Here is a 25,756-nt window from a genome sequence, read left to right as displayed (position 1 = left end):
ACCAATGATGGGGCATGATTTACTCACATTGATGTCAAGGTATTTTCTACTCATGACACATGACTTTGAAGTGTAGGGGGGGAAATCTCATGCCGCGTACACACGATTATTTTTCGGCATGAAAAAAACATAGTTTTTCAAAAACGTCATTTAAAATGATCGTGTGTGGGCTACACATCATTTTTCAGGTTCTGAAAAACGGCAAAACATGCTGCATTTTTTAACGTCATTTTTAAACTATGTCGTTTTTCGGGTTGTAAAAAATTATCGTGTGGGGGCTAAAATGACGTAAAAAAAAAACGTGCATGCTCAGAAGCAAGTTATGAGACGGGAGCGCTCGTCCTGGTAAAACTACCATTCGTAATGGAGTAAGCACATTCATCACGCTGTAACAGACAGAAAAGCGCAAATCGTCTTTTACTAACACGGAATCAGCTAAAGCAGCCCCAAGGGTGGCGTCATCCGCATGGAACTTCCCCTTTATAGTGCCGTCGTACGTGTTGTACGTCACCGCGCTTTGCTAGAGCATTTCTTAAAAACGATGGTGTGTAGGCAACGTCGTTTTAATGATGAAGATGGGGAAAAAGTCGTTTTTTGGACATGCTGAAAAACAACTTTTTTTTCATGCTGAAAAATGGTCGTGTGTACGCGGCATCACAAGCAGAGTGAGAACATGCAGACCTCATAAAGGTCGTGTTCTGGTTGGGATTTAAGCTTCTGCAAGGCAGAAGAGCATAACTGCTGTACCGTCATAGAAGGATAGGTGAGTGTTGTCACCATAGGACAGGAAACGTGTTTCTGGGAGGATCAGATGGTCAACATTAGATGTCGCCTAATATATAAATACCATATTTTTGTACCTTTTTAGTAATGTGTCTTTTTTAAATAAGGCATGAAGATATTTTTGAAACCAAATATCATCATTTGCCATAAGTAGACCAGCCATTCTGCCCGGTTAGCTCTGTTGCAGAGGCTCCAGGTAAAAGGAATAGTAAGCGGCGGTATTAAGTAGCTTCGCCCGGCTGCCTGATTACCAGGCAATTGTAAAACCCATAGCAAGCTTCATTTGCGAGCACAAATCATCACCAATAGACCAAGGTGCCGCAATCACGCCTCATCAGACAACGGACGGCCATCCATGAAGTGCTGAGCCGGCCGCTTAACCCGTCGCACAGCCTGGCGGGGAGGCCTCTCGCTAGAGCCGTCTGCCCTTGTTTTTGCTAATTAAACTGAATACCAATTGAAAGTAACCCCTTGCTAATAATACATATACACACAAATTAAATCTTCATTACCGGATCTGTGGGGCCATATAATAATTGACTCTGCTAAATGAAAATATTGTGACTGATAGTAGGACAGGTTTTCCTGCAGGAAAAAAAACGTACAGAAAATATTGTGTAAAAAAAAAAATATAGTTTCAATCCTAGATGGGTGTAATGGAATAATAAAAACAAAAAAATACACCGGTAACCATCTACAGTAAGGCAGTCCAACGGACAAGCTTAAAGTGCATGAAAACCCTCAATGAATGACGATTCGTTTTCTAAAGCACAGTGTGGGGAGATTTACTAAAACTGCAGCACACAGAACCTGGTGCAGCCGTGCATAGTAACCAATCGGCTTCTAACTTCAGCTTGTTCAATGAAGCTTTGACAATAAAACCTAGAACAGGAATGGGCAAACTACGGCCCGGCGGACCTTTTAATCCGGCCCCCACCCGCGATCTCCTCGTGCCGCGATCGCCGCTAATTGAGGCCGCGGCTTTGTGGCCCATGCTTCGAGGGGGCTGAAGCGAGGCGAGCGCAGATAGGCTGCGGGCGCTCCGCCTCCGGCCGCCTCTCGCCCCGGGGGATTGGGGAATTCCTCTGAGAGGGCGGTGCCACCTATGTCACTGCCACGGGGAGACAGGAAAGGAGCTGGAGATAACACAGCGGTCACGTGATCACACAGCGCGCGAACAGCAGGATATGGTAAGAGAGGCCAAAAATACTAATTTAAAATATCCACTTTTATATCCACTTTTATATATGTGCCCATTATATTGTTTTTCAAGTGCACTTACAGTGGCGGCTGGTGCTCACATTTTGGGGGGGGGTGCAAACGAGAAAAAAAATGCAGCCTGACTGTGCCCATCAAATGCCACCATGCCCATCAATTGTCACCACTGTGCCATGCCATCAAAAGCAATCACTGTCCAATCAATTGTCACCACTGTGCCATGCCAAATGCAGCCACTGTGCCATGCCATCAAACGCAGCCACTGTGCCATCAATTGTCACCACTGTGCCATGCCATCAAAAGCAATCACTGTGCCATCAATTGTCACCACTGTACCATGCTATCCAAAGCAGCCACTGTGCCATCAATTGTCACCACTGTGCCATGCTATCAAATGCAGCCACTGTGCCATCAATTGTCACCACTGTGCCATGCCGTCAAATGCAGCCACTGTGCCATCAATTGTAGTTTTGTAAAATAACTATTTTTATGCTTTTCTACCTTAAATTAATCTAAACATTTAATGTTACAAATTTAAATTTAATTTATATTAATTCACACATACACACCGTCCATCTACTCTTGGTCCGGCCCCCGGGTCCAATATATGAACCCATTGCGGCCCTCGAGTCAAAAAGTTTGCCCACCCCTGACCTAGAATCTGATTGGTTACTGTGCACAGGATTCTGTGGGCACCCATTTTAGAAAATTCCCGGTGGCGACCACAGCCAAACATCCCTTTTTTGCACCGTTTATTGGCATGCCTGTAGTCTTCGTTGGGTGAGCGTGTAACTGGGTGACAACACAGGAGAACCGTTTCTAGACAGGGACAGAGCGTTGTCATCCTATAACAGGAACTGCCAGAGCAAAGACCTTCATGGCAGGATCACTGTGTATTTTTGGAGGCAAGGATCAAACCCAGGCAGTGTGTTTAACCTTTATTATGTTGTATTATGTCATACGCTAACATGGTTTGCAATTAAGCCGCAGCTGACCCTCTTTTGGTGACTGATAGTTACAGCAATGATGTGATCCTTAACCACTTCAACCCCTGGAAGATATTCGCCCTTAATGATCGGGCCATTTTTTGCAATACGGCACTGCGTCGCTTTAACTGACAATTGCGCAGTCGTGCCACGCTGTACCCAAACAAAATTGATGTCCTTTTTTTCCCACAAATAGAGCTTTCTTTTGGTGGTATTTGATCACTATAAACAAGAAAAGAACGACAATTTTGAAAAAAAAAACTATTTTTTTGCTATAATAAATAACCCACAATTAAAAGATTTTTTTTTCATCAGTTAAGGCCGATACGTATTCTTCTACATATTTATGGTAAAAAAAAAATAGCAATAGGCGTATATTGATTGGTTTGCGCAAAAGTTATAGCGTTTACAAAATGGGGAATAGATTTATGTCTTTTATTTTCTACTAGTAATGGCGGCAATCTGCGATTTTTAGCGGGACTGCAACATTGTGGCGGACACATCGGACACTTTTGGCACATTTTTGGGGACCATTGACGTTTATACAGCGATCGGTGCTATAAAAATGTGCTTTTTACTGTGTAAATGTCAATGGCAGGGAAGGGGTTAACACCAGGGGACGATCAAGGGGTTAAATGTGTTCCCTTGTGTGTGTTTCTAACTGTGTGGGAAGGGGACTGACTAGAGGAGTAAACATATCGCTGTTCCTGATTAGAAGGAACAGACAATCTGTTTCTCCTGTCCTGTCAGAACGGGGATTTGTTAGTCCCCAATGCACACGAGACGCTGGTAAACTCGAGTTCAGAGGCATTTGGGCATTTTATTTCAACTGCCCCTGAACACATTTAATGTTATCCTATGTGTCCATGTACACGATCACGTTTTTTTGCGTTTTAAAGCAGTTGGGTTTAGGCTCGTTTTTTCAGACGCAAAATTTTGGGTTCAGACGCAAACGTTTTTGCGTTTCAAAGCTTTGCGAGGGTCTACAATGTCTTTTTTATGAACGCTGATAACCGCAAGCACGGTAAAACGCAGCTAAACGCGGCAAAACACCGCAAAATTTGTGGCAAAAACGGGCATTTTAAACACCGGTTTTTGCCTTTGAAAACTTGAGTTTGCATGTGTTTGCATTTGCTTTTAAGGCATGGGGCCTTAAAAGTCAGCAGCTACAAATACTGCAGCTGCTGACTTGGAGGCGCCGGCATCTTCAGTAAGGGAATCGGGAAGTGAAGCATTGTGGCTCCTCAGCCTGTTTCCTACTGCGCATGCGTGAGTTGCGCATTGGGAGAGGGGAGAGCTGATGCCTGTCTAATACCCATCAGGTAACTGTCTAATCCAGGTATTTGCTCCCACTTTCGGTGAAAGAGCGCTGCAGAATCTGCGGCGAACTACACCAATGCCGCCCCCACTATCTTCTGGGACTGGTGTGTCTCGCAGAAGACAGCGGGGGGCGGAGGAGGGGGGGCTGGCATTGCCGTAGTTCGCCACGGATTCTGCCGCGCTCTTTCGCCGGAAGTGGAAGCAAATACCTGGATTAGACAGATTTCTGCTCTACCCCTCCCCCCCTGAAAGTTGCCAAATATTACATTGGGGGGGAAACTGGATCAGTGGAAGTTCAATTTTTGGGAGGAATTCCGCTTTAATTCCATTGCATTTTGCCAAATTAGGAAATTTCACCAAAATGTCCTGATTTTTCATAGAAATTTAGGTGAACTGAAAACTGATGTTTTGCAACCCCCCACTCCCAAATATAACTGAACATTACTTATTGCTATTAATTGAACTAGAAAATTGGCATCAACCCGATTTTTTTTTTTTCTTTTTTTTTCTTTCATTTTAGAAAAATTTACAACCCTTTTACAAATGATAAAATTCATGATTTACTATATTTCATTTTTTTTCCCCCTACGTGTGGCCGCTTTTCTTCCCAGGCTTGGGTTATTAACTAATCCAATTAGGATAAATCAAATGGACTTTCTGCATTTACCATAGTCGCAGTTTTTCTAGATTGCATTACAAGTTCACTGATTGATTTTACATGTTGTCTGGTTTTGTGTTTTAAAGTGAATCTGCGGCGGCCCCCTAATTGCTCGTAATCTGCCAGGGACGTCTGTACATTCTCTTCCTTTTGTCGGATAGTGCCTTAAGTCTGGTACACACTAATCGGGTTGAACGAAGAAAAACTGACAGCTCTGGTCAGAGCTGATGTACTAATGATCTGACGTTGGTACAGCCCCCCCCCCCCCCCCCCCTGCTGAGCTGTACACTCTGGTGAGGCCCCCTTTACATTTGTGGGACTTGTCCTGCGACTTGGTACTGCAAAGTCGCATGACAAGTCATACCCCATGATTTCCAATGAGTATCATTCTGTGCGACTTCAAGTCTCACCGTCTTCAAAGTAGTTCCTGTACTACTTTGGTCCTACCTTGATTCAAGTTGAGGTCCATAGAGCTCAGGTTTACACAGGCATTTCCTAAACTCGCGGGAAAGTTGTGCAACCTTCAAGTCGCAGCAGTGTGAAAGGGCTGATGCTCTGGTTCGTGCTCTCAGCCATTGTACCAATACTCGTGCAAATGCTTAGTATTTGTACTGATATTGGTATCCGTGCTACCTGAGTTGGACCAATAAAGATGCCTAACGATTTTTCATTTGGCCCTCTCTTTGACCTATTACAGATGGATTTCTCACCTTGGGTGAATGTTTTCTCCTTGGAGCCCCTATCTTTCTAGTAAACTGCCAGATACTGACCCAATGGGCTTAAGTAATGTCCAGTGTCCACATTTTGATCACCTGTGAAAATCCATGCCCAACGCCCCGCTACCACTACCTCTTGGTGTTTTTCATCCTTAACTAACACTTACTCCATCACCGGCGGCTTCCCGTTTTCCTGCTCTCCACGGGTAAAGCCGACCTAACTCAGAATCTACGCCGAAATTATGTTTAAGTGTATTCTCAAACAGAGATACGCTTAAACATATCTAAGATACGACGGCTTGCGCCGTCCTATCTTAGGTTGCAATATTGAGGCTGGCCGCTAGGTGGCGCTTCCATTGCGGTCGGCGTAGAATATGCAAATTAGTAGATACGCCGATTCACTAGAGCTAGGCCCTAGTTGGACTAGCCAATGTTAAGTATGGCCGCCGTTCCCGCGTCGAAATTCGAATTTTTTATGTCGTTTGCGTAAGTCGTCCGTGAATAGGGATTTACGTTGTTTACGTCCACGTCGAAATCAATAGGCCCGTGTGGCGTACTTAGCCGCAATGCACACTGGGAAATGTAGGCGCCCGGCGCATGCGCAGTCTAAAAAAAAGAAAAAGGTCAAGCCCCATTAACATAAAACACGCCCCCTCAGACACATTTGAATTAGGCGCCCTTACGCCTGCCGCATTGACGCTACGCCGCCGTAACTTAGCAGGCAAGTACATTGTGAATCATGTACTTGCCTCGCTAACTTACGGCGGCGTAGCTTAAATGCCTTAAGCTACGCCGCCGCAAAGTTGCGGCAATGTATGTGAATCTAGCTATATGACTCTAGTTGGGTGCTTAAAAAAAAAACCTGACCGTTGTAATTCATGCGCCTGGTGTCCTGAAAGGGTCCGGAAGCATAGAGAGGGGGTGGCGCCCTGGTGCACCTAATGAACGGGCCGCCACTGGTGTTTTTTACTTTTTGATATCTCTGTCCCACTGGGGAGATTTTCCTGCACTTCCTGTCCTGTAGCCAAAACAGGAAGTCCCTCTAAAATGAGGAAATCAATCACCAGAGTGCCCATTGGAAGATTTCCCTCCTCACATATATGGGGCGGTGTGGAGAGAGGGGGCGGCTCCCGGGCGCACGTTATGGACGGTCCGCCACTGGTGTTTTTACTTTTTGATATCTCTGTCCCATTGGGGAGATTTTCCTGCACTTCCTGTCCTGTAGCCAAAACAGGAAGTCCCTCTAAAGTGAGGAAATCACAGGGGTGCCCATTGGAAGATTTCCCTTCTAATCCTGTCCTGGTGACAGCCCAAAATTTGGGAGTTGGCAAAGGAACAAGGAAGCGAACAGTCTTCCCAGTACAGTTCTACAAATGTCAAATATTTCAGGTTCCATGCAGATAGAGATTTTTCTGTCCATAGCTGTGAATGTTGTTTGTATCTGTTTTATATTAAATAATTTGTTTTGATTTACTGTTCCCCAAAGTTAATTTGTTGCTAGGAGTAACTGCACCATTCCTCCCTTTGAGCTCTTGGAAATGATCTCACCGTCTGCATATCTCGTGTAATTTCACAAGGTCGGGTTATCGGTGCTGTCTGTCATCTTTTTGGCAGCATGTATTATAAGTTCAGCACGAACACAAAAAACAATAAAAAAAAAAAAACACAGGAAAAAAAAGGATCTAAAACCACAAGTAAATTGAAGGTAAAGATGAGACAAGCAATAGATCATTTCTGGACTTGTGATGAGAATGAGAGACGAGCACAGATGATGAAATTCACCCTCTGAACTGTGGGAGGTTTATCAAGTGCGGCTCAGAGCTTTCCACCGAAAACAGACGGAAATAATAAGAAAAATGCAATGAGGCAAAAAAGCAAACCTGTTCTCGTATAGAAGCACTGGGTGTTTGGAACAAGAACCTTAGAATACTGGGATAGTGGGGAAAGAGACACTTTATGCAGCACAATTAAGCTGATTATAGGTTGTACTTGTCGTGTGGCCCTCAGACCCCAGAAGTCAATAGTGCCAAAGGGAGAGCTTGCTTTGTAAAGGCAGTGGACTCTAGATGCATGTCTTAAACTATCTCCACCAGTATGTCCGCAGTCTCTGATCATCTCCTATAGTTTGTCTGTAGTCTCTGACCATCTCCTCTAGTGTGTCTGTAGTCTTTGACCATCTCCTCTAGTGTGTCTGTAGTCTTTGACCATCTCCTCTGGTATGTCTGTAGTCTTTGACCATCTCCTCTACTATGTATGTAGTCTCTGACCATCTCCTCTAGTGTGTCTGCAGTCTTTGACCATCTCCTCTAGTGTGTATGTAGTCTCTGACCATCTCCTCTGGTATGTCTGTAGTCTTTGACCATCTCCTCTAGTATGTATGTAGTCTCTGACCATCTCCTCTAGTGTGTCTGTAGTCTCTGACCATCTCCTCTAGTGTGTCTGTAGTCTCTGACCATCTCCTCTAGTATGTATGTAGTCTTTGACCATCTCCTCTAGTATGTATGTAGTCTCTGACCATCTCCTCTAGTATGTCTGTAGTCTCTGACCATCTCATCTAGTATGTCTGTACTCTTTGACCATCTCCTCTAGTATGTATGTAGTCTCTGATCATCTCCTCTAGTGTGTCTGTAGTGTCTTTTGACCATCTCCTCTAGTCTCCCTGTAGTGTCTTCGACCATCTCCTCTAGTCTCTCTGTAGTGTCTTTGACCATCTCCTCTAGTGTGTATGTAGTATCTGACCATCTCCTCTAGTGTGTATGTAGTATCTAACCATCTCCTGTAGTGTCTCTGTAGTATATAACCATCTCCTCTAGTGTGTCTGTGGTCTTTGGCCATCTCCTCAAGTGTGTCTTCACTCTGACTGTTTCTTGTAAGTTTGCATTTTTTTTTGCTATGTTCTGTAGTATGTCTGCAGTCTCTAATCTTTTCCTATAATATGTCTGCAGCCTCTGACCATCTACTGTAGTACTCGAATGCATTATGGTGATCTCCTATAGCAGTGGTCTCCAAATTGCAGCCCTTTTGCCTGTATTATTACTCTCACTGACACCAACAATGTGACATAATTACTTCCAATGACACAAACAATTGGGGACTATTTCCAGTGCCATCTTCATAGCATCATGGGCCCCCGGGCAAAGAAATGCATTGGGGCCCCAACAATGAAGGTGGTGACCTACGGCGTGCTACGATGTCTGAGTCTGAAGATGGCAGAGGTGGGTGGAGCCGATCTAGTTTTCTAGCCACGTAGGCGGCACGCTATAAATGCTGGGGCGGCCGCGGCATGCTCTGACTGCTGGGGTGGCGGCTGATGTCACTGGTTGCTAGGCACCAGGCGGCCAGCAATTCTAGCAACCAGTGCAGTCAAGTGGCATGCCAGAGCTTCGGCGGCTTGCGCCCCTTCCCTGTGGCAGCTTATAGCGTCGGGGCGTGGTGCACCAGCCTAGGATCGGCCCTGCCCGTCCTGATGGGGCCCCATGGGCACCTGGGGCCCATGGGCTGTGCCCAGGTGTGCCCACTGGATAAGATGGCCCTGGACCAACAATGGGCCACTATTCCTCCTCCTAATGCCAACGATATGGTATTGTTACTGCCACTGGGCACAGTTTGGCCCCCCTAAAATCTTAATGACAGTAAACTGACCCTTTGTTTGGAAAGTTTAAAGACCCCTATCCTAAAGTATTTCTACAAACTCTGACCATCTGCATTTCCGGTGTCCATTGGGGAGCCATTCCAAATGAACGACATCGCAACACGTTGCGTGCATTATCGAAACGTCTTTGTTACTGCAAAGCGCAAGTCCAGCCTAAAGTGATGGCGGCATTGTTATCGACTCATATCCAAAAGCTACAAACAGCTTTTTCTTTTTGTCAGGGACGTTACAGACTAAATTTACCCTTCCATTTTTAAGACTGTAAAATGATGTATGGTTGGTACCATGTAGGTCACCTTTGAGCTCGGTGTTCTATGCATGTCCATAACCAAACTTTCAGTTTTTCATGGAGTTCTTCATACCGGCGCCCTCCCTTGTGAAGCCGTCAGCACATAATTCACAGCAGATGTTGCCCTATCTGAGCCTCTTTGGAAAGCTTTTAATTTCACACTCTGTAATTAATTAGTTTGGCTGTTTATTAACCTCACTTGAGGCCTGGGAAAGGCAAGACAATGCCAGAACAGCAGTGTGGTCTTTTTTTTTTTTTTTTCAGCGTTTTTGCTGACTGGTCAGAAATGTGGTTGGGGGTCTCTTGTCCTCCACCGAGCCGGTCTTGTCTGTTTCTACCTGAAGCCAATTTATCATGATCATCTCTCTGTTGGCTAAACTCCCTTTATTTTATCATCGTCTCCCGAGAGGCCTCCATTATCTCGACCTTGTGAATTACTGTCTCTGCACATCTTTTGTCATCTTTAGCACCCTTTAAGTTCTTGATTTTGATTCTTCCGCCTGTAGGTGTTTGTTTGTAATTGGTGACGAACCTTTTCCTTAAAGGGAACTGACTCGTATAGATCCAATAAAATAGGGGGGTTTGTCGCTATGTGCTGTGGTTTTTATTAGACCTAGATTAAACGGCCATGACTTTAGTGGCATTTTGTTTTTTGTCATCAAGGTTTTCTTTTTGGTAGAAGAACAAGCTCTAGTTTTCAGAGTTTCATACAACATAAAATATAAAAACAGCAAGTACAGAACAAGACTTGCAGTAAAAGAAGAAATAAAATAAAAAAACGCAAGTTATAACAAGTATAGTTGGCAAAAACTTCCAGCATAACCTTGAAATATAGCAGAAAATATGAACAATTGGTGTTCTTGCTAAAAATAAAATGCATTCAATTTAATAAAAGACTGTATGATTAAAGAATAACCGTGTTCAGTTTTGATTTTGATTATTATGTTTTTCAAAGTTTATTTTGCCACTTTAAAATCATATAGTGCTGTTTATAGGTAATTTTTCTTTTCTTTTATTTATTTTTATAATTGGAGGAACTTTTTTAGTAACACCATCACTGCAACAGATAAGTGTTAGAAAAAGCTGCGTAATAGGATTACAATTCTGTATACAGAACTGGGTATTTATTTGGCAAAGGTGCCATTTTTTCAGTATTGGTTATTGGTGTTCATGGAACATTTGTTTTTGCATGGAACCTTGTACAGATGAGAAATTGGCACCAAGATAGTGAGCATTGTACAATGACTTCTTAACTGGGTGTTGCTTTAAATACAAATGAAGTTGTGAATTTAAAAATATGCTTGCCATGTGAAAATCATTCACCTAGAAACAAATACACTTCCTAGGGAACATAGCCTTGCAGTCTCTGACCATCTCCTGTTGAAAGTCTACAATTTATGACATCTCCTGTAGTATGTCTTCAGTCTCTGACCATCTTCTATAGCAGTGTTTACCAACTCCAGTGCTCAAGGCGCCCCAATAGGTCATGTTTTCAGGCCTACATTTTTTTACACAGGTGATTTGATCAGTTTCACTGCCTTAGTAATTACCACAGCCAATTCATCTGAGTGAAATCCTGAAAACATGACTTGTTGGGGCGCCTTGGAGACTGGGGTTGAGAAACGCAGTTTTATAGTATGCCTGCAGTCTCTGACCATCTCCTGTAGTATGCCTGCAGTCTCTGACCATCTCCTGTAGCATGTCTGTGGTCTCTGACCATCTCCTGTAATATGTCTGCAGTCTTCGATCATCTCCTGTAGTATGTCTGCAGTCTCTAATCATCTTTTGTAGTAGGTCTTCAGTCTCTGACCATCTCCTGTAGTAGGTCTGCAGTCTCCACCCATCTTCTGTAGTTTGCCTGCAGTCTCTTCCCTTCTCCTGTAGTTTGCCTGCAGTCTCTTCCCATCTCTTGTATGCCTGCAGTCTCTGACCATCTCCCGTAGAATGTATGAAGCCTCTAACCATCTCCTGTAGTATGCCATGACTAAGCACGAACGTAGTGCGAAACATGTCGGCTGTCCCCTTCTGTGGCTGTGTTTTGTTTTGTATGCTGATTTTTATTGAATAAAGACAACTTTCTGAAGTTTTTCTGGAGTGCGGCTGTCCATCTTCTCCCAATTTTCCACATCTCCTGTAGTATGTCTGCTGTCTCTGACCAGCGCTTGTAATATGTCTGCAGTCTCTGACCTTCTCCTGTAGTATGTTTGCAGTCTCTGACCTTCTCCTGTAGTATGTCTGCAGTCTCTGACCATCTCCTGTAGTATGTCTGCAGTCTCTGCCCATCTCCTGTTGTATGTCTGCAGACTGACCATCTCCTGTAGTATGTCTGCAGTCTCTGCCCATCTCCTGTTGTATGTCTGCAGTCTCTGATCATTTCCTGAAGAATGTCTGTCTGTTTCTAAAAGTCTTCTGTAGCATTACATTTTATGCCAAATTAAGGCCCCCTTCTACCTCATAAGTTGACCACTACTGCTTTACAACATCTCCCTGTCCATGAGTTAGCTCCTTAGCCCCCATTAAATACAATTTTGATAAGACATCAGGATAATAATCATTATTAAAGTACATTTAAACACAAGAATACAATGTGATATATTGTAGCTTACCAATCCTTTGATGTGTTGGTTGCAATCATTTTTTCAGGCTTTATGTTCACCTGGTGATCCTGCCAGTAAGACACTTTGTGTCCTAGAGTGGGAATGCTCGCTAAGCACACTGTGTGTATAGAGAAGCAGCGTTCCCCCTAGAAGAGGACTACAGAACACCCCCCACACACTTCTCCATTACTTAGAGGTGTGTATTATAGTCCACATAGAGAGCTGGGAACAATATAACTGATAACAGCGCACCACAAGTAGAGAGCACCGGAAGTTTTTAGCTCACTCAATTTCTGGATGGATCAACAGGGATTTGTTTGCACTTATGTAATAGAAATTACAGAGTGCTTTAAATTGTATATTTAATAGACTAAAAGGGAGCAAATGAGAGAAGTTGTTAGGGATTTCAAACACTTTAAGCATATCTAAAGCCAAAGACATTTTCAGATTTTAAATAAATTCTGGCCTTTTGTATTTCCACAGTTATCAAAATGCAGTATTTTTTCCTCAAATTTGACTCCTGTCCATGATTCTTTCTTCGCACTAACATTTGTGTTTTAGGACAAAGTTACGGACCTCCACCAGCTTCTTCTGTGGTCCAAGCATTACTGATACACAATGATTTAGCCCAGTGAGGGCGAACCTTGGCACCCAGATGTTTTGGAACTACATTTCCCATGATGCTCAGCTACACTGCAGAGTGCATGAGCATCATGGGATATGTAGTTCCAAACCATCTGGGGTGCCAAGGTTTGCCATCACTGGTTTAGCCTTTATGTATCTGAACTGAGAGGAAGGTGGTTGGCCTCCAAAAGATTGTCCTGAAAATTAAAAAAAAAAGTACTCAACTGCAATGTTGCTTGTGCACTAATTACAATGTCCTTTGTTTCAAATAAAAAAATTGGAACAAAGAAGATTCCTGCGTGAGAATTGTGCATTGAGATGTAGGGACTCTGAATAAGTCATCATTGCAGTAAGTAAGTGATCCCGGGAACCCCACACACTGTGGACTAGTGATCCAAGACTTGGGCCATCTGTCTCTGTCACTTGTGTTACCTCCCAGCATGACCTTTCTCTTCCAATATCATCACCCTCTCAGTAACCGGAGACTGTATCCGCAGATTCATCTTCCTTCCCAGGGACTCCTGCCAGCTCGCTCAGCGCTACATCAGACTGTATTATGAATAAACACTATGGGCTGCATTATAGAGGAGTCTGGGGGGTGGGAGACTGTCTGTGATGGAGATCGGCCATTCCAACTTCCAAAGCAAGAAAAAAAGTCACCATCTTGGACTTTTTTGGAAAAATTGTCCCGTCACCATTTTTCTCTTGGTGTCAGGAAAACATGTCCGAAGGAAGCAGCAGACAGAAATAACACACAGGGCTCTTAAAGTGATATTAAAGTCTTGTTTTTTTTTTTTTAAATAAAAAACAGGTTATACTTGCCTAAATAGTGAAAAAATATATATAATCAGCGCAATAAACAATGTGATTGTGAAAATAAAAATAATAATATAATAGCCTACTAATAGACTTGACATGATTGAGGCCCACACCACTTGGAGTGTATCCACTCTCAATAGGTAATAAAATATGATAAATATAGTGTCGTGCAACCACAAACTCATAAATCAAGTCCAAATATTGACTAAAGTCCACCGTAGTGCAACTTTTAGAGCCGGTTCACACAGGGGCAACTTGGGATCCAACTTGAAGTTGCCCGACACAATTTAATGGAAGTGAATGGGAGCCATCTTAATGTTCACTACTGAAGTTGCTCAGACTTCAGAAAAGGTTCCTGTACTACTTCAATCCGACTTCTAGGCGACTTGTACCCATTGATTTCAATGGAAGTTGCCTCCAATGTCGGATCACTGTCTTGACTGAAGCGACTTTCCAGGAAGTGAAAATAGTTTTTAAGGGCAAACCCCTCCCTCCCACAGAGCAGATTATTATTTGATTGGCCACTAGATTTGTCGCCTGTCCTGGAGGCGACTTGAGTCACATTGTTAGTCGCCCCAAGTCGCGCTGCTGTTCGCGCTCAAGTCGTCTCCCAAGTTGCCTGTGAAATTTGCGTTGGAAGTTGTGTTGCCCCAGTGTGAACTGGCTCTTAGTGACCGTTTGTTGATATCCAGTGACTTCAGTGACCACCACCTCTAGCTGGAATACCTGCTCACCTCTCAATGTTGACCCACTACAGAGTCGCATGCGCCTATAGTAATACCTCATGATGCCTCGGGGAGACAGGTGCGAGGTGCCTCCATTCAGGAAGTTTTTATCCATTTTCATCAATATTGATGATATGCATGTTTTTTTTGTTTTTTTTTACTGAATGAGATCCCGGGAGGAGGTCTGAGGGTCTAGGTGCACTGTGATGAGGATTCATGTTCCTGGGGTATCTTAAGATATATTTCACCAGGCGTGTGTGACTCTGTAGTGGGGTCCATATTCGTGAGAACCCGGAAGGCGGTCTGTCTTCAGGAACACCAGGAGCAGGAAGGGTTTCCCCAAGGCACCCTGAGAGATATTACTACAGGCGTGTGTAACTCTGTAGTAGGGTCCATATCGTGAGAACCCAGGAGGTGGTCTGTCTTCTCCAGGAACACCAGGAGCAGGAAGGGTTTCCCCAAGGCACCCTGAGAGATATTACTACAGGCGTGTGTAACTCTGTAGTGGGGTCCACTGTAGTGGGGTCCATATCGTGGGAACCCGGGAGGTGGTCTGTCTTCTCCAGGAACACCAGGAGCAGGAAGGGTTTCCCCAAGGCACCCTGAGAGATATTACTACAGGCGTGTGTAATTCTGTAGTGGGGTCCATATCGTGAGATCCCGGGAGGTGGTCTGTCTTCTCCAGGAACACCAGGAGCAGGAAGAGTTTCCCCAAGGCACCCTGAGAGATATTACTACAGGCGTGTGTAACTTTGTAGTGGGGTCCATATCGTGAGAACCCGGGAGGTGGTCTGTCTTCTCCAGGAACACCAGGAGCAGGAAGGGTTTCCCCAAGGCACCCTGAGAGATATTACTACAGGCGTGTGTAACTCTGTAGTGGGGTCCATATCGTCAGAACCCAGGAGTAGGTCTGTCTGTCATAATTCGTTCCAGAAGGATGCTTGTAATCCAAAGCACTCGTATATCAAAGCGAGTTTCCCCATCAATGGAAACTCAGATAATCTGTTCCAGTGTCACTGCTAGTGTATGCAGTACCACATGTGGCCAGAGGTGGGGGGTGTCGGAGACCTCATGGAGACGCTCGGAAACTGAGCCTCTCGTAGTGTCACTGGTGTCCCCGCTCTTTTTGGCCACATGCGGTACTGCACACCCCAGAGGCTTGCATCCTGCTTGTCTCGCAAATCGAGTCAGAATTTATAAAAAACCGTCTCGTATTGCGAAACGCTTGTAAACGGCATTACTCGCAATCCGAGATTTTGTATTTGCATCGCTGACCACAAAAAAGTCAGGAAGGTCGTTGAATGCAGATATGATAGATTTTCCCTTTCCCCTCAACAATTCAAGATGGCAGCTCCCGTTTACAGAAAGATATGCAGGGGCTGAATCGCCTAGTTAAACCATGTCTGTGATATAAAACATGTTTTGTAGCAAAGCCTCCATCGTTTTAACGCCTCTCCTCTGCAAACTCTACTATAATAATATGTATTTTTCAAATTCCAATCCGGAATGAGATGTTTTCCAGGAAAACGCTTTGTCTGAGCCTGCAACTTAGAGCTTTGCCTTGTACCTGCATCATTTGCGATTACCCATGCAGGCGAATCGTTCAATAAGCGCATTTCTCATTCTTGAAAGAAATGCCGTCCACTGATATCCATATTGTAATTATCTGCCCGCACCGTGCGCCGTTCACGCCACCTGTCTCTCCGCCGTTATTTGATCTTTGCCGTTCAATTACGTTTAAGGCCGGTGTTTGTTCTTGGGAGCGCTTTGTTCATTTGCGAGACTGATGGTTAGTCAGAGAGCATATTATTCACACTGATGTATTTATCTATTTAACACAAAGCAGTTACCTCTCAGTGCTCCGACCGCAAACGAGATTGCATTACAAATGACTTTTTCTGTACGAGAGCTAAAGGAATTTGTGAGCTTCGCCTGGTCTAGCCATCGTATGGGTTTTGTTTTTACACTTCGTAGGTCAGCTCATTAACTCCTTTATCATTGGCACAATGTTTGCTTAGTGCAGGTTAAATTTGTTTGCGATCGCAAGAGTGTATTGCTGCAGAGGCCCCAAGTAAGCAAGTCCCTTCCTCGCCCCTGTTGGCGTTTTACTGTACTCTATAGGGCCTTGGTCCCAACCTGTGGACCTTCAGTATATGATGTGCAGCCCTCGGACCTCGGCAGTCTGTAGTGGGAACAGTGATTAGGTTAATGTTATTAATCTCTACCAGCCTCATGTCCCCAGTTTCATATTGTCCCACAATAGAGAGAAAACTTTTCTGTGAAGGAGTTTAACCGCTTGAGGACCACCGCACGTCCACAAAATAGCACAGCTGGGCAGAAGGGCGTACATGTACGGTCCTCTTCTCTGTGACTGTCCCCGCGTGAACAGCGGACCCGGTCACCGCCGGTGTCCCGCGATCGGGTCACAGAGGAAGAACGGGGAGAGGTAAGTGTAAACAATCCTCTCCCTGTGCTTCCTAGTAAGCCTGTCACTGATCCTCCGTTCCCTGTCATAGGGAACGACTATCTGTGATGTCACACGCCCAGCCAAGCCCCCCCACAGTAAGAATCACTCACTTAGGGCACACTTAACCTCTACCATTACTAGAAAAAAAATATATATTAATAAAAATGCAATAAAACCATCCCCTATTTGGTAGACGCTATAAATTTTGCGCAAACCAATCAAACGCTTATTGCGATTTTTTTATTTTTTTTACCAAAAATATGTAGAATATGTATTGGCCTAAACTGAGGGAAAAACTATTTTTTTTAGATCTTTTTGGGGGATATTTATTATAGCAAAAAGTTAAAAATATTGTTTTTTTTTTCAAAATTGTCGCTTTATTTTTGTTTATAGCGCAAAAAATAAAAACCGCAGAGGTGATCAAATACCACCAAAAGAAAGCTCTATTTGTGGGTAAAAGAGGATGTAAATTTTGTTTGGAAGCCATGTCGCACGACCGAATTGTCAGTTAAAGCGTCGCAGTGCCGAATCGCAAAAAGGGGCCACGTCCTTTAGCTGCATAATGGTCCGGGGTTTAAGTGGTTAACAAGACACGTGGCCACTCATTAAAATTAGAAGAAAATAGGTTTAACCTTAAACTGCGTAGAGGGTTCTGTATGGTAAAGGCCTGTACACACAATCAGATTTTCCAATGGGAAAAGTGTTATGGCAGGCTGTTGTCGGATAATCCGATCGTTTGTACGATCCATCGGACAATTGTCAGAATTTCCGCCAACAAATGTTGGATAGCATGCTTTATAATTTTCAGACAACAAATGTATGTTGTCGGATTATCCGACAGAAGTTCGTTGGAAAAAAATCCAAAGTACAAACATGCATGCTCCCAACCAATGCTAACCATAACACAACATTAGCAGACGTTGCCCAAAGGGTGGCGCTAAAGAGCTGAAAAAACACGTCCTTTCGTGTTTATTGGCAGACAATTCTTTGCCGTTTTCTATGCAAGACAAGTTCACGGCCAACGCCCTTCGGACAAAAGTCCTACGCTTTGTCCGATGGAAATCTAATCGTGTGTACGAGGCTTAAGGGTGGCAAAGATGTGGAATTCCCTTCCAAAAGCGGTGGTCTCAGCGGGGGGCATCAATAGTTTCAAGAAACTATTAGATAAGCACCTGAACGCCCACAACATACAGGGATATACAATGTAATGCTGACATATAATCTCACACATAGGTTGGACTTGATGGATTTTTTTTCAACCTCACCTATTATGTAACTATTTATGTAACTCCTCAGAGGCTACACACAATCTATCCCCAGAGATGGCAGGATTGCCCCTGTTTTCTAGATGGTCTTGGCACATGCTTCCATATGTTCTGGAGTTGCCCAAGGGTGGTATGGTTTTGGATGGAATTTTTCCGAGGTTATTAACTTCCATCTTTAGCTGACCCTCCTAGTTTGCCCTACCCTGGCCCTGTTGGGCATCCCGGATAATGAACAATGGTCCAGATGCACTAAACTTTTAATCATATATTTGTTATATTATGCTAGGAGAGAAATCGTAATTGAATGCTTTCTCCATTCTGTTCTTTCTATGTACAAATTATTTATCGGCATATACCGCGCGCTAGCGTATAGTGCGCACGCCAAGCTGAGAAGGGAAGTTTAGGGAAAAAACGTACATTTTGGATGTCTTGCCCGGTGTCCATCGGCGGCCTTGTCTGGCGTCCGTCTGCGGCCTTGCGCGGGGTCCGTCCAGCATTGTCGGTGTCTGTCTGCTGTCTTGCCCGGCGTCCATCGGCGGCCTTGCGCGGGGTCCATAGAGCCTTGTGGGTGTCCGTCTGCGGCAGGGGTCAGTCGAGTCTTGTGGGTGTCCGTCTGCGGGATTGCAGGGTCGTGTGAATTTGGCGCGCTGTGCAGAGCCGGATTTCCTGCGCACTCGGCTGCTCTCGCGTGGCTGCGGGCGGAGCCAAGCCTATCCGAATGCGCAGTACACTCGGCTCGGACAATGTTGAAAACAGCGGGGATCGGCGTATTTCGCACACCCACGGTTTTCCCCCTGATCTTAAGGGGAAAAAACTGCGCGGTATACGTCGATAAATACAGTACATTATTAGAAAGTGCCCTAGGAAGTTCCATAGGGTATGGATGCCATGGAAGGCCTAGCAGTGGAGTATTTCCTTCAACTGTTTAGTAGGTTGGCTGTGGTTAAAAAAAAAAAAAAAGGATAGCCGTGGTTGCTCTTTTTTAAATTGGCTTTAGTATTCATAAAGCGAAATCAGATTTTTACAGTTTCTTTATTTGAACACCATTCATGTCAATCTGATGTCGTTATGTATGCCTTTTCTCATCCATTTCTGCTGCTGTCAAACTTAATTGCATTCTTTCCACCCGAATCGCAAAGGTCAGGGACTTGAATGTTGTCTCCGTAATCAATACAAATCTATAGTAAAATATTAATAGAGATCACGGTTGGGTATAATGGATTCCAACACCTGCATACTTCATTGCAGCTGTCCGATCAATCATACGTGGCCTGGCACTGCACAGGTGGAACAACATGTGTTAACCGCTGGCGCCCTCTGGGGATGATGGAGTGCCGGGGGTGCGGGGCACTCTGCTGTGTGACCTGGATGGATGGAACAAGCAGGGCACCCTGTCTGCCCAGGACTCAAGTAGTGTTCTGGGTTAGAATAACAGTGCTCGGTCCATCAAGCAGCAGGACAATGCTTGTGTTGTAAGATGACACTGGTGTGAACACATTGTGACCCTGGGTGAACCACAGATTAGAAAAAATAAAATTAACGTCTAAAGATTTCAGCCTGCAAACACTGGGTAAAATAAATAAAATGCAGATTGCCTTAAATATGTGGATCAAGTAAACCAAAAAAATTTTTTCATTGAGTAAAAAGTGATTAAAAAATATATATATTTTTTTTAATTTATAAAATATAAAGAAAAAAAAAAAAGAAAACAATTTGACTTCCATTATTTTTCAGAATATAGCAAAATATTGTTGCCTAGACTATAAGCTAATTTTTATTTATTTTCAGTTTGGATGTTGAGTTTGGAAGTTTATACATTTTTTATTTATTGTGTGCGATCTTCAAAAAAGGGAATTGGGTGTTTCCAAGACATTCATGTTACCATGTCTTTTTTTATTTATTTATTTTTGCAATTCTGATCTTGAGTGTGGGATATATTTTTCTCCAGGTTTTAATTTTTGGGGAGTTTCACACTCTGTAAGTCCTGGTGGTCCTTGTGAATGGAATGTAAGGTGATGGGAAGTCCAAACCTTGGGTGCAGGGACAGAATGGAGAAATCTTCAAATAGGGACACTTGCTCTGGTGACAACCAGCTAAAGATAGCCTTCAAATAGGAGAACTGTATTGGGGTGCTCGGCGAATGGTGACCCAGTGAAAAACTTGCAAAAAGAACAAGTCAGCACACTTAATAAAATCAAAACGGGTAGCTCAGGCTCTCAGCAGCTCTCTGAGAGGCTAAAACCGGGTGCCGGTCCAGACATGTGGGCGGGCCCCTGACTTCATTGTCGCAATCTCGCCCGAGCCTGGATCGACTCTATGCCATCAGATGACAGCGGGCTTCAGCCCCTTGTCTGCTGAAAACGGGTCAAACAAGCTTTGGTTGTAATTCTTCTCCTTTAACACTTTCATCATAGCTCCTAACTTTCCCTGATTTTCCTGAGGGTGATTTGGGTTCGTCTGGGCACACCCTGTGCGCACGCCTCTGATTTCCCCAACACAGACAGTGCTGACAGGGGAATTGGCAATTGTCTTCTCCCGACACGGGCTAGGGAAGCCCTCCCCACTGGGAGAAAACAGTGATTATCGCTAGCAGCTATAGAATCGGACAGGCTGGTTGTACCCAAGTTGTACCCAAATTGATTGATTCATAAACTTGATACATTCAGCCTGCCCGTTAGTGGTTCAAATATCAGCCGCTTCCTAAACCAGCTAAGATTCAAACCGTGTGTGGCCGGCCTAACTCCATACATTTGTGACCGTGAATCTTACCTTAAGCCCCCTTTCACACTTGTACAACTTCAAAGTCACACGATTGTACCGCGATTTCGCAGCCGCGATTTTACCGCGATTTTGCCGCGATTCGCGGCCGCGATTTCAATGAATGCCTGTGTAAGTGGCATCAAAATCGGACCAAAGTAGTGCAAGGACTACTCTGAAGTAGGCACAAGTCGTGCCAGTATGAATGGTAGTCATTGAAAATAATGGAGAATGACTTGTCATACGATTTTGCAGTCCAAAATCGTGAGACAAGTCGTATAAGTGTGAAAGGGGACTAAAGGTTCTGCCAAATTGATTATACAGTTTTTATAAATTCAGGTCACCAAATAGTTTCTCTCTGGGACCCTCTTGGTGAGATCTTCATATCTGAAGTCATTCCTGGGGGGTTTTGAATTTGTGTTAAACATGACGCATATGGCCTTATGAGGGCAAACCCACAACCTTAGTGTTATTGGCACCACATTAACCAGCTGAACAAACCAGCCAAACCTAAAAGAAACCTACGTGTACCAGTCCTATTACCCAGAAGTTGATGGATTAAAAATGTTTTTTATTTTAATGCCTTTCTTTTTCTTTTTTTAACAAATATGGTTTTGTATGTACAAAGCACCCTTATTCCTACGATGGCAGCTGTCTAATTTCCCTAGTGATGTCAGAAGGTCCCGGTCGCCTAGTAGGCTAGAAATTGATTTCTCAATGTTCAAAAACAGCTACCTGTACAGCAAGCACAAAAAAAATATGGCTACCTTTTTAAAAAAAAGCGCATGTATATGACTGACCAAAGTGGTTGCAATGAGTTGCTTTTTTTTTCACATTATTTAATGACATTAATTGATGTCCCTCCGAGCATACAAATGATTCTTCTTCATTGCTCACCGCAGCCATGAACCTCTTTGGCCTAAACTGGCACCTGCAGCCGACGGAAAGACAGACATACGAGATCTCAGATGACAAAGCCAGCAGTTGGCCTTTGCCAACGGACGTCACCTTGTACCCTTCAGGGAAAACAGGCGAAGGTAGGGTGTGTTCTAAGTGTTGTGAGTTTATCGTGCGTCCCATTTCACATGACCCATCACGTCTCTGTAATCAATCACTGCATATGTCTGTGGTCATCCCTCATGGTATCACAGGTCTTGCTCAGAATTATACTGATGATTTTTTTTTTTTCTGTTCCGTATTTGTTATCACTATTTTTTTTGTTGGTATTGTTGTTAGTTTTAGTTATAGTCCACCCAAACTTCAGTGCTAAGTGGTGACCTCAAACAGTGGAGGAGACATTTCAACAGCCCCCATTTGTGGCCTTGTTTGTCTCCAACATGATATTTGTAGCTTGTGTTTTTGCTGACCATCATTTCTCAATATTTTTGAGTAAATTTGTAATTAAGATTATTATGGGGTATGCCATTGATCCCCTTCTTCAACGCACGCTATCTCTCAGACCCAAAACAAGTATCTAGCAAAGTTCATGAAGAGCCAAAGTCTCTTATGTGTGTAATCATTCTAGGTCAATAAATCGGAAACCAGTGATTAACACATCAGCATGTCATGTAGGCAACCAGCATTTTTCAATGGTATCCCAAAGCACTAAATCAATGCCACATCGCACAGTAATGTGCTACCATGAGTTGTGCTGTGCTGCGTAAAAATAAGAAGAAAGTCTGATTCTAGGTCTGTTTAGGCACATTGATAGCCCATTCAAATGAATCTGTGTTCACAGTAACGTACAACATAATATATTAAGGCACTGCTTCTAACTACATGGCTGTGAGGGGAACCTAGGCGATGGCTGTCCCTGCTACTTGATCTAATGCTAGGCTAGGTACCATAGAGCTGACAGGAAGTGTCAATAGAGTCGAGAGGTTGGGTAGCCAGTCTCTTATTTAATTTTTTTTTTTTTCGGTAGTTGATTTACACCAATGGCCTCCCTTTCATTCCCTCCTATTCCCTGCTTCTTGGATCCTCTATTTAGCTTTTTTCAGCTTCTTGGACCCTCTGGTATTGGGCCCTAGCCTGTGCCTTTGTTGTTCAGTTACTGGATTGTCCTATATATGTTTTTGTTGAGGTGATGTTTGCAATGTATCCCTGAGACCTTTGGGGACATTAGCCACTGTTGAGATAATTCGTTTTTGATAATTGTTCTTTTCTTTCTGATACTGGAGGTCTATTTGAGTCTTCTGTACCTATTGATATACGGCTATGCTTGAACACAAGTGCAGCGCTAAAATAAAGTGACAAAGAATGGAAATATTGAAAGTGAATTCAAAAAATTGTGTTAGCTAAAAGTGACACGTAAAATCCTCCCTAAGAGTCTTCTCATTTTCTGAAATCAATAATTCTGTAAATGTTAGACACCTTGTAAAACCACCACCGTGTGTCCAATATACAGGCCTACCAGAGCAAATGGACTCTTTTACACACAGCAAAGTGTCAACAAGGGTCACCACATGTGATGTTATGCACGTCTTCATCCTGCTCCAATTATTTCTTCCTAGCAGTCACAACCCACAACCTCAGGCACATGCCACTCAGCCAATATAGGGGGGAGAATTCAAACAAGGCCTCATAGTGTTAAATCGCAAACCGACATTTATTTAAAAAAAGGTTAAAAACTCACAATGTTAAAAGAAAGACAAGCGTTCATCAAATAAGCCCCAGATGACGTCAGACATGACGAAACGCATAGGAAGGTGTTTATGCTCATGACATCATTGCTCACATTGCTACCAGGAAGCGGCTCGTCTGGGACCAGTATTATTGATTAGCGCTTATGAAATGGTGTCTTTCACGCTTGGAGAGTTATTGATTTCAGAACAAGTTATATAGAGGACTTATCTTGGGACTGTCACTTTTAGTTAGCATAATTCACTTTCAATATTTTTATTCAATGTCACTTTATTTTAGCACTTCACTTGTGTTCATATTTATGCATTTCTCAACTTATGTCAGTTGATGTGCCAGCCGCTAGTTCTGTTCTCTGATTTTATTTTTTCTCATATGTATAAATAAAGATAAAAAAATAAACAATGGCATCCATATAAAGGGTTTATAATTTCTTTGCAACATTAAAAACCTAAAACAGGAGCTGTGGTGGCTCAACGCGATTGGCACTGCGCTGACAAGCCATTCACCTCTGCAGCTAGGGGTTCGGATCCCGCTCTCGGCTACATGTGAATTGAGTTTGGTGGTCTCAGCCCGGCTCCCGGTGGGTGTGCTATGCGAGGTAAGCCCGCGCTTAGTACGCCCACCCCCTCCCACAAAAACCACCACACTTACACGCACTCGAAATTGGGTTAACATGCACGCACTTTGACCACGCGGTCTCTAAAAAGAGAGGCGAAGGACTAACGGGGCTGGTTGAGCGGGCTAGATCCTCTCACTCCCTTATAGGGAGTCCCATTTACCGCTTCCAAATCCTGGGGCTGATTTACGATCCCGGAACAAAGGTGCAGTCATTGTGCAAAAGCGGAGCAGGTAGGGCGGGCTGTGTTGGAGGACCCCCCCCCCCTGCCATTGCCACCCGGGGCATGGAGAAAGGTGGCAGATTGCCTCTGGGGGAGGCCTGCCTAATCCCAACTCCTGCAGTCCGGCTCCTCTCTCGAGTACATGCACAAAAAATACAAAAAAAACAAAAACCTAAAACAGAGACCCAGTCTTTCTCCCCTCTTTACCCAAAGGAACCCTTGAAATATTATTTAGGTCTCATGGGAAAAAACAGCCCCCTTTAAAGAACTGAAGGCCACCCTTACAAACGGTTAAAAAAATCTGCCAAGTGGTGTTTGACCTGGAGTTACACAGGCACCTTCAGCTTGGAGGTCAATCGGCCACAGCTCAAAGAACCTTGAGGAACCACTGAAGAAACCCTATAATTCAGTGGTTCCTGGTTTGGATAGATTGGGTAAGGGCTAAAGCAACCATTCTTAAGTGAAATAAAAAGTTTTGGCTGTAAAAACTCTTTGGTTTTCATTTTCAGCAAATGGGCCAAACCTGGAGAGGTTCCTTTTTATGTTTCTGTCTATATCCTCTGTTGAAAAATCTGCATTAACTCCGAAACTTGCAATAACTGGAACAAAACTGGAGAAGTCTTCTTTACTTCTATTTACTTGAGATAGAGAATTCCAGTTTCACATTTTCCGTCTGTTGCACCGTTAAACACTGAACCCCACATAGTGAGCTCTGCACAATGACTGCACCTTTGTTCCGGGATCGTAAATCAGCCCCAGGATTTGGAAGCGGTAAATGGGTCCGAAATAACCTTTCAGCTTTATATTAAACATGTGACAGCTTAATCCAGCTGGAAAATGGTCATAATTGAGAATATCTTTCTTGGAAATTGCAGACCGAAGACAATTAACAAACGTCTGCTCTATATCATTGTGTAAAGTTTGAAGAAAACGGGCCCACAATTTTGAACTCCTGACGTAGTTCTATTCTGTTTTGTTCTTTTGGGGCTAATTGCACCTTTCTTTTTGATGACGGACCCCCTGTTCAATATCATCCGGGTGTGTTTTATGATGTCTACCAGCTGTAGCAGAAACGCTGGAGGAAAACTGATGTGGGGGCAAACTAATGTTCAATTCATCGTCCTGCCTTGTGTAGTCAGGAAAACACAAGTTGTGATTACTCGGCAGTTATGTGATTATAATTTAAGCCCTCTAAAGCTACAAATTAGTTAATTGGGTAGGAAGTTCTAAACCCGTCCGACGTTCATTATAGATGCCAACAATGTGAAGATTGTGCAGAGCCTGCAGATCCGTGGGATTTCCCAGAATTCCCTTCAGTGATGGCGCACCTCCTGGGAGCTTTTGTTTAGGTTTGTTTTTGTTAGATTTTAACTGGTGAGCAGCGAGTGCTACTGGAAT

At 43.7% G+C, this 25,756-nt stretch overlaps 1 protein-coding gene across 1 annotated transcript in view; it reads left to right on the top strand.

Moving 5' to 3' along the window:
• The window catches only part of LOC120928194 (teneurin-4), a 307,285-nt gene that overhangs the window by 37,292 nt on the left and 244,237 nt on the right, over nt 1–25,756 (top strand). Inside the window, exon 4 of the mRNA XM_040339303.1 lies at nt 21,779–21,913. Within this exon, the coding sequence (XP_040195237.1) occupies nt 21,779–21,913 (135 nt within the window). The remainder of the gene's footprint in view (nt 1–21,778; nt 21,914–25,756) is intronic.

The sequence above is a fragment of the Rana temporaria genome, chromosome 2 (assembly GCF_905171775.1).
Source record: "Rana temporaria chromosome 2, aRanTem1.1, whole genome shotgun sequence".
NCBI lineage: Eukaryota > Metazoa > Chordata > Amphibia > Anura > Ranidae > Rana > Rana temporaria.
This window is presented reverse-complemented; position numbering and strand designations above follow the sequence as displayed.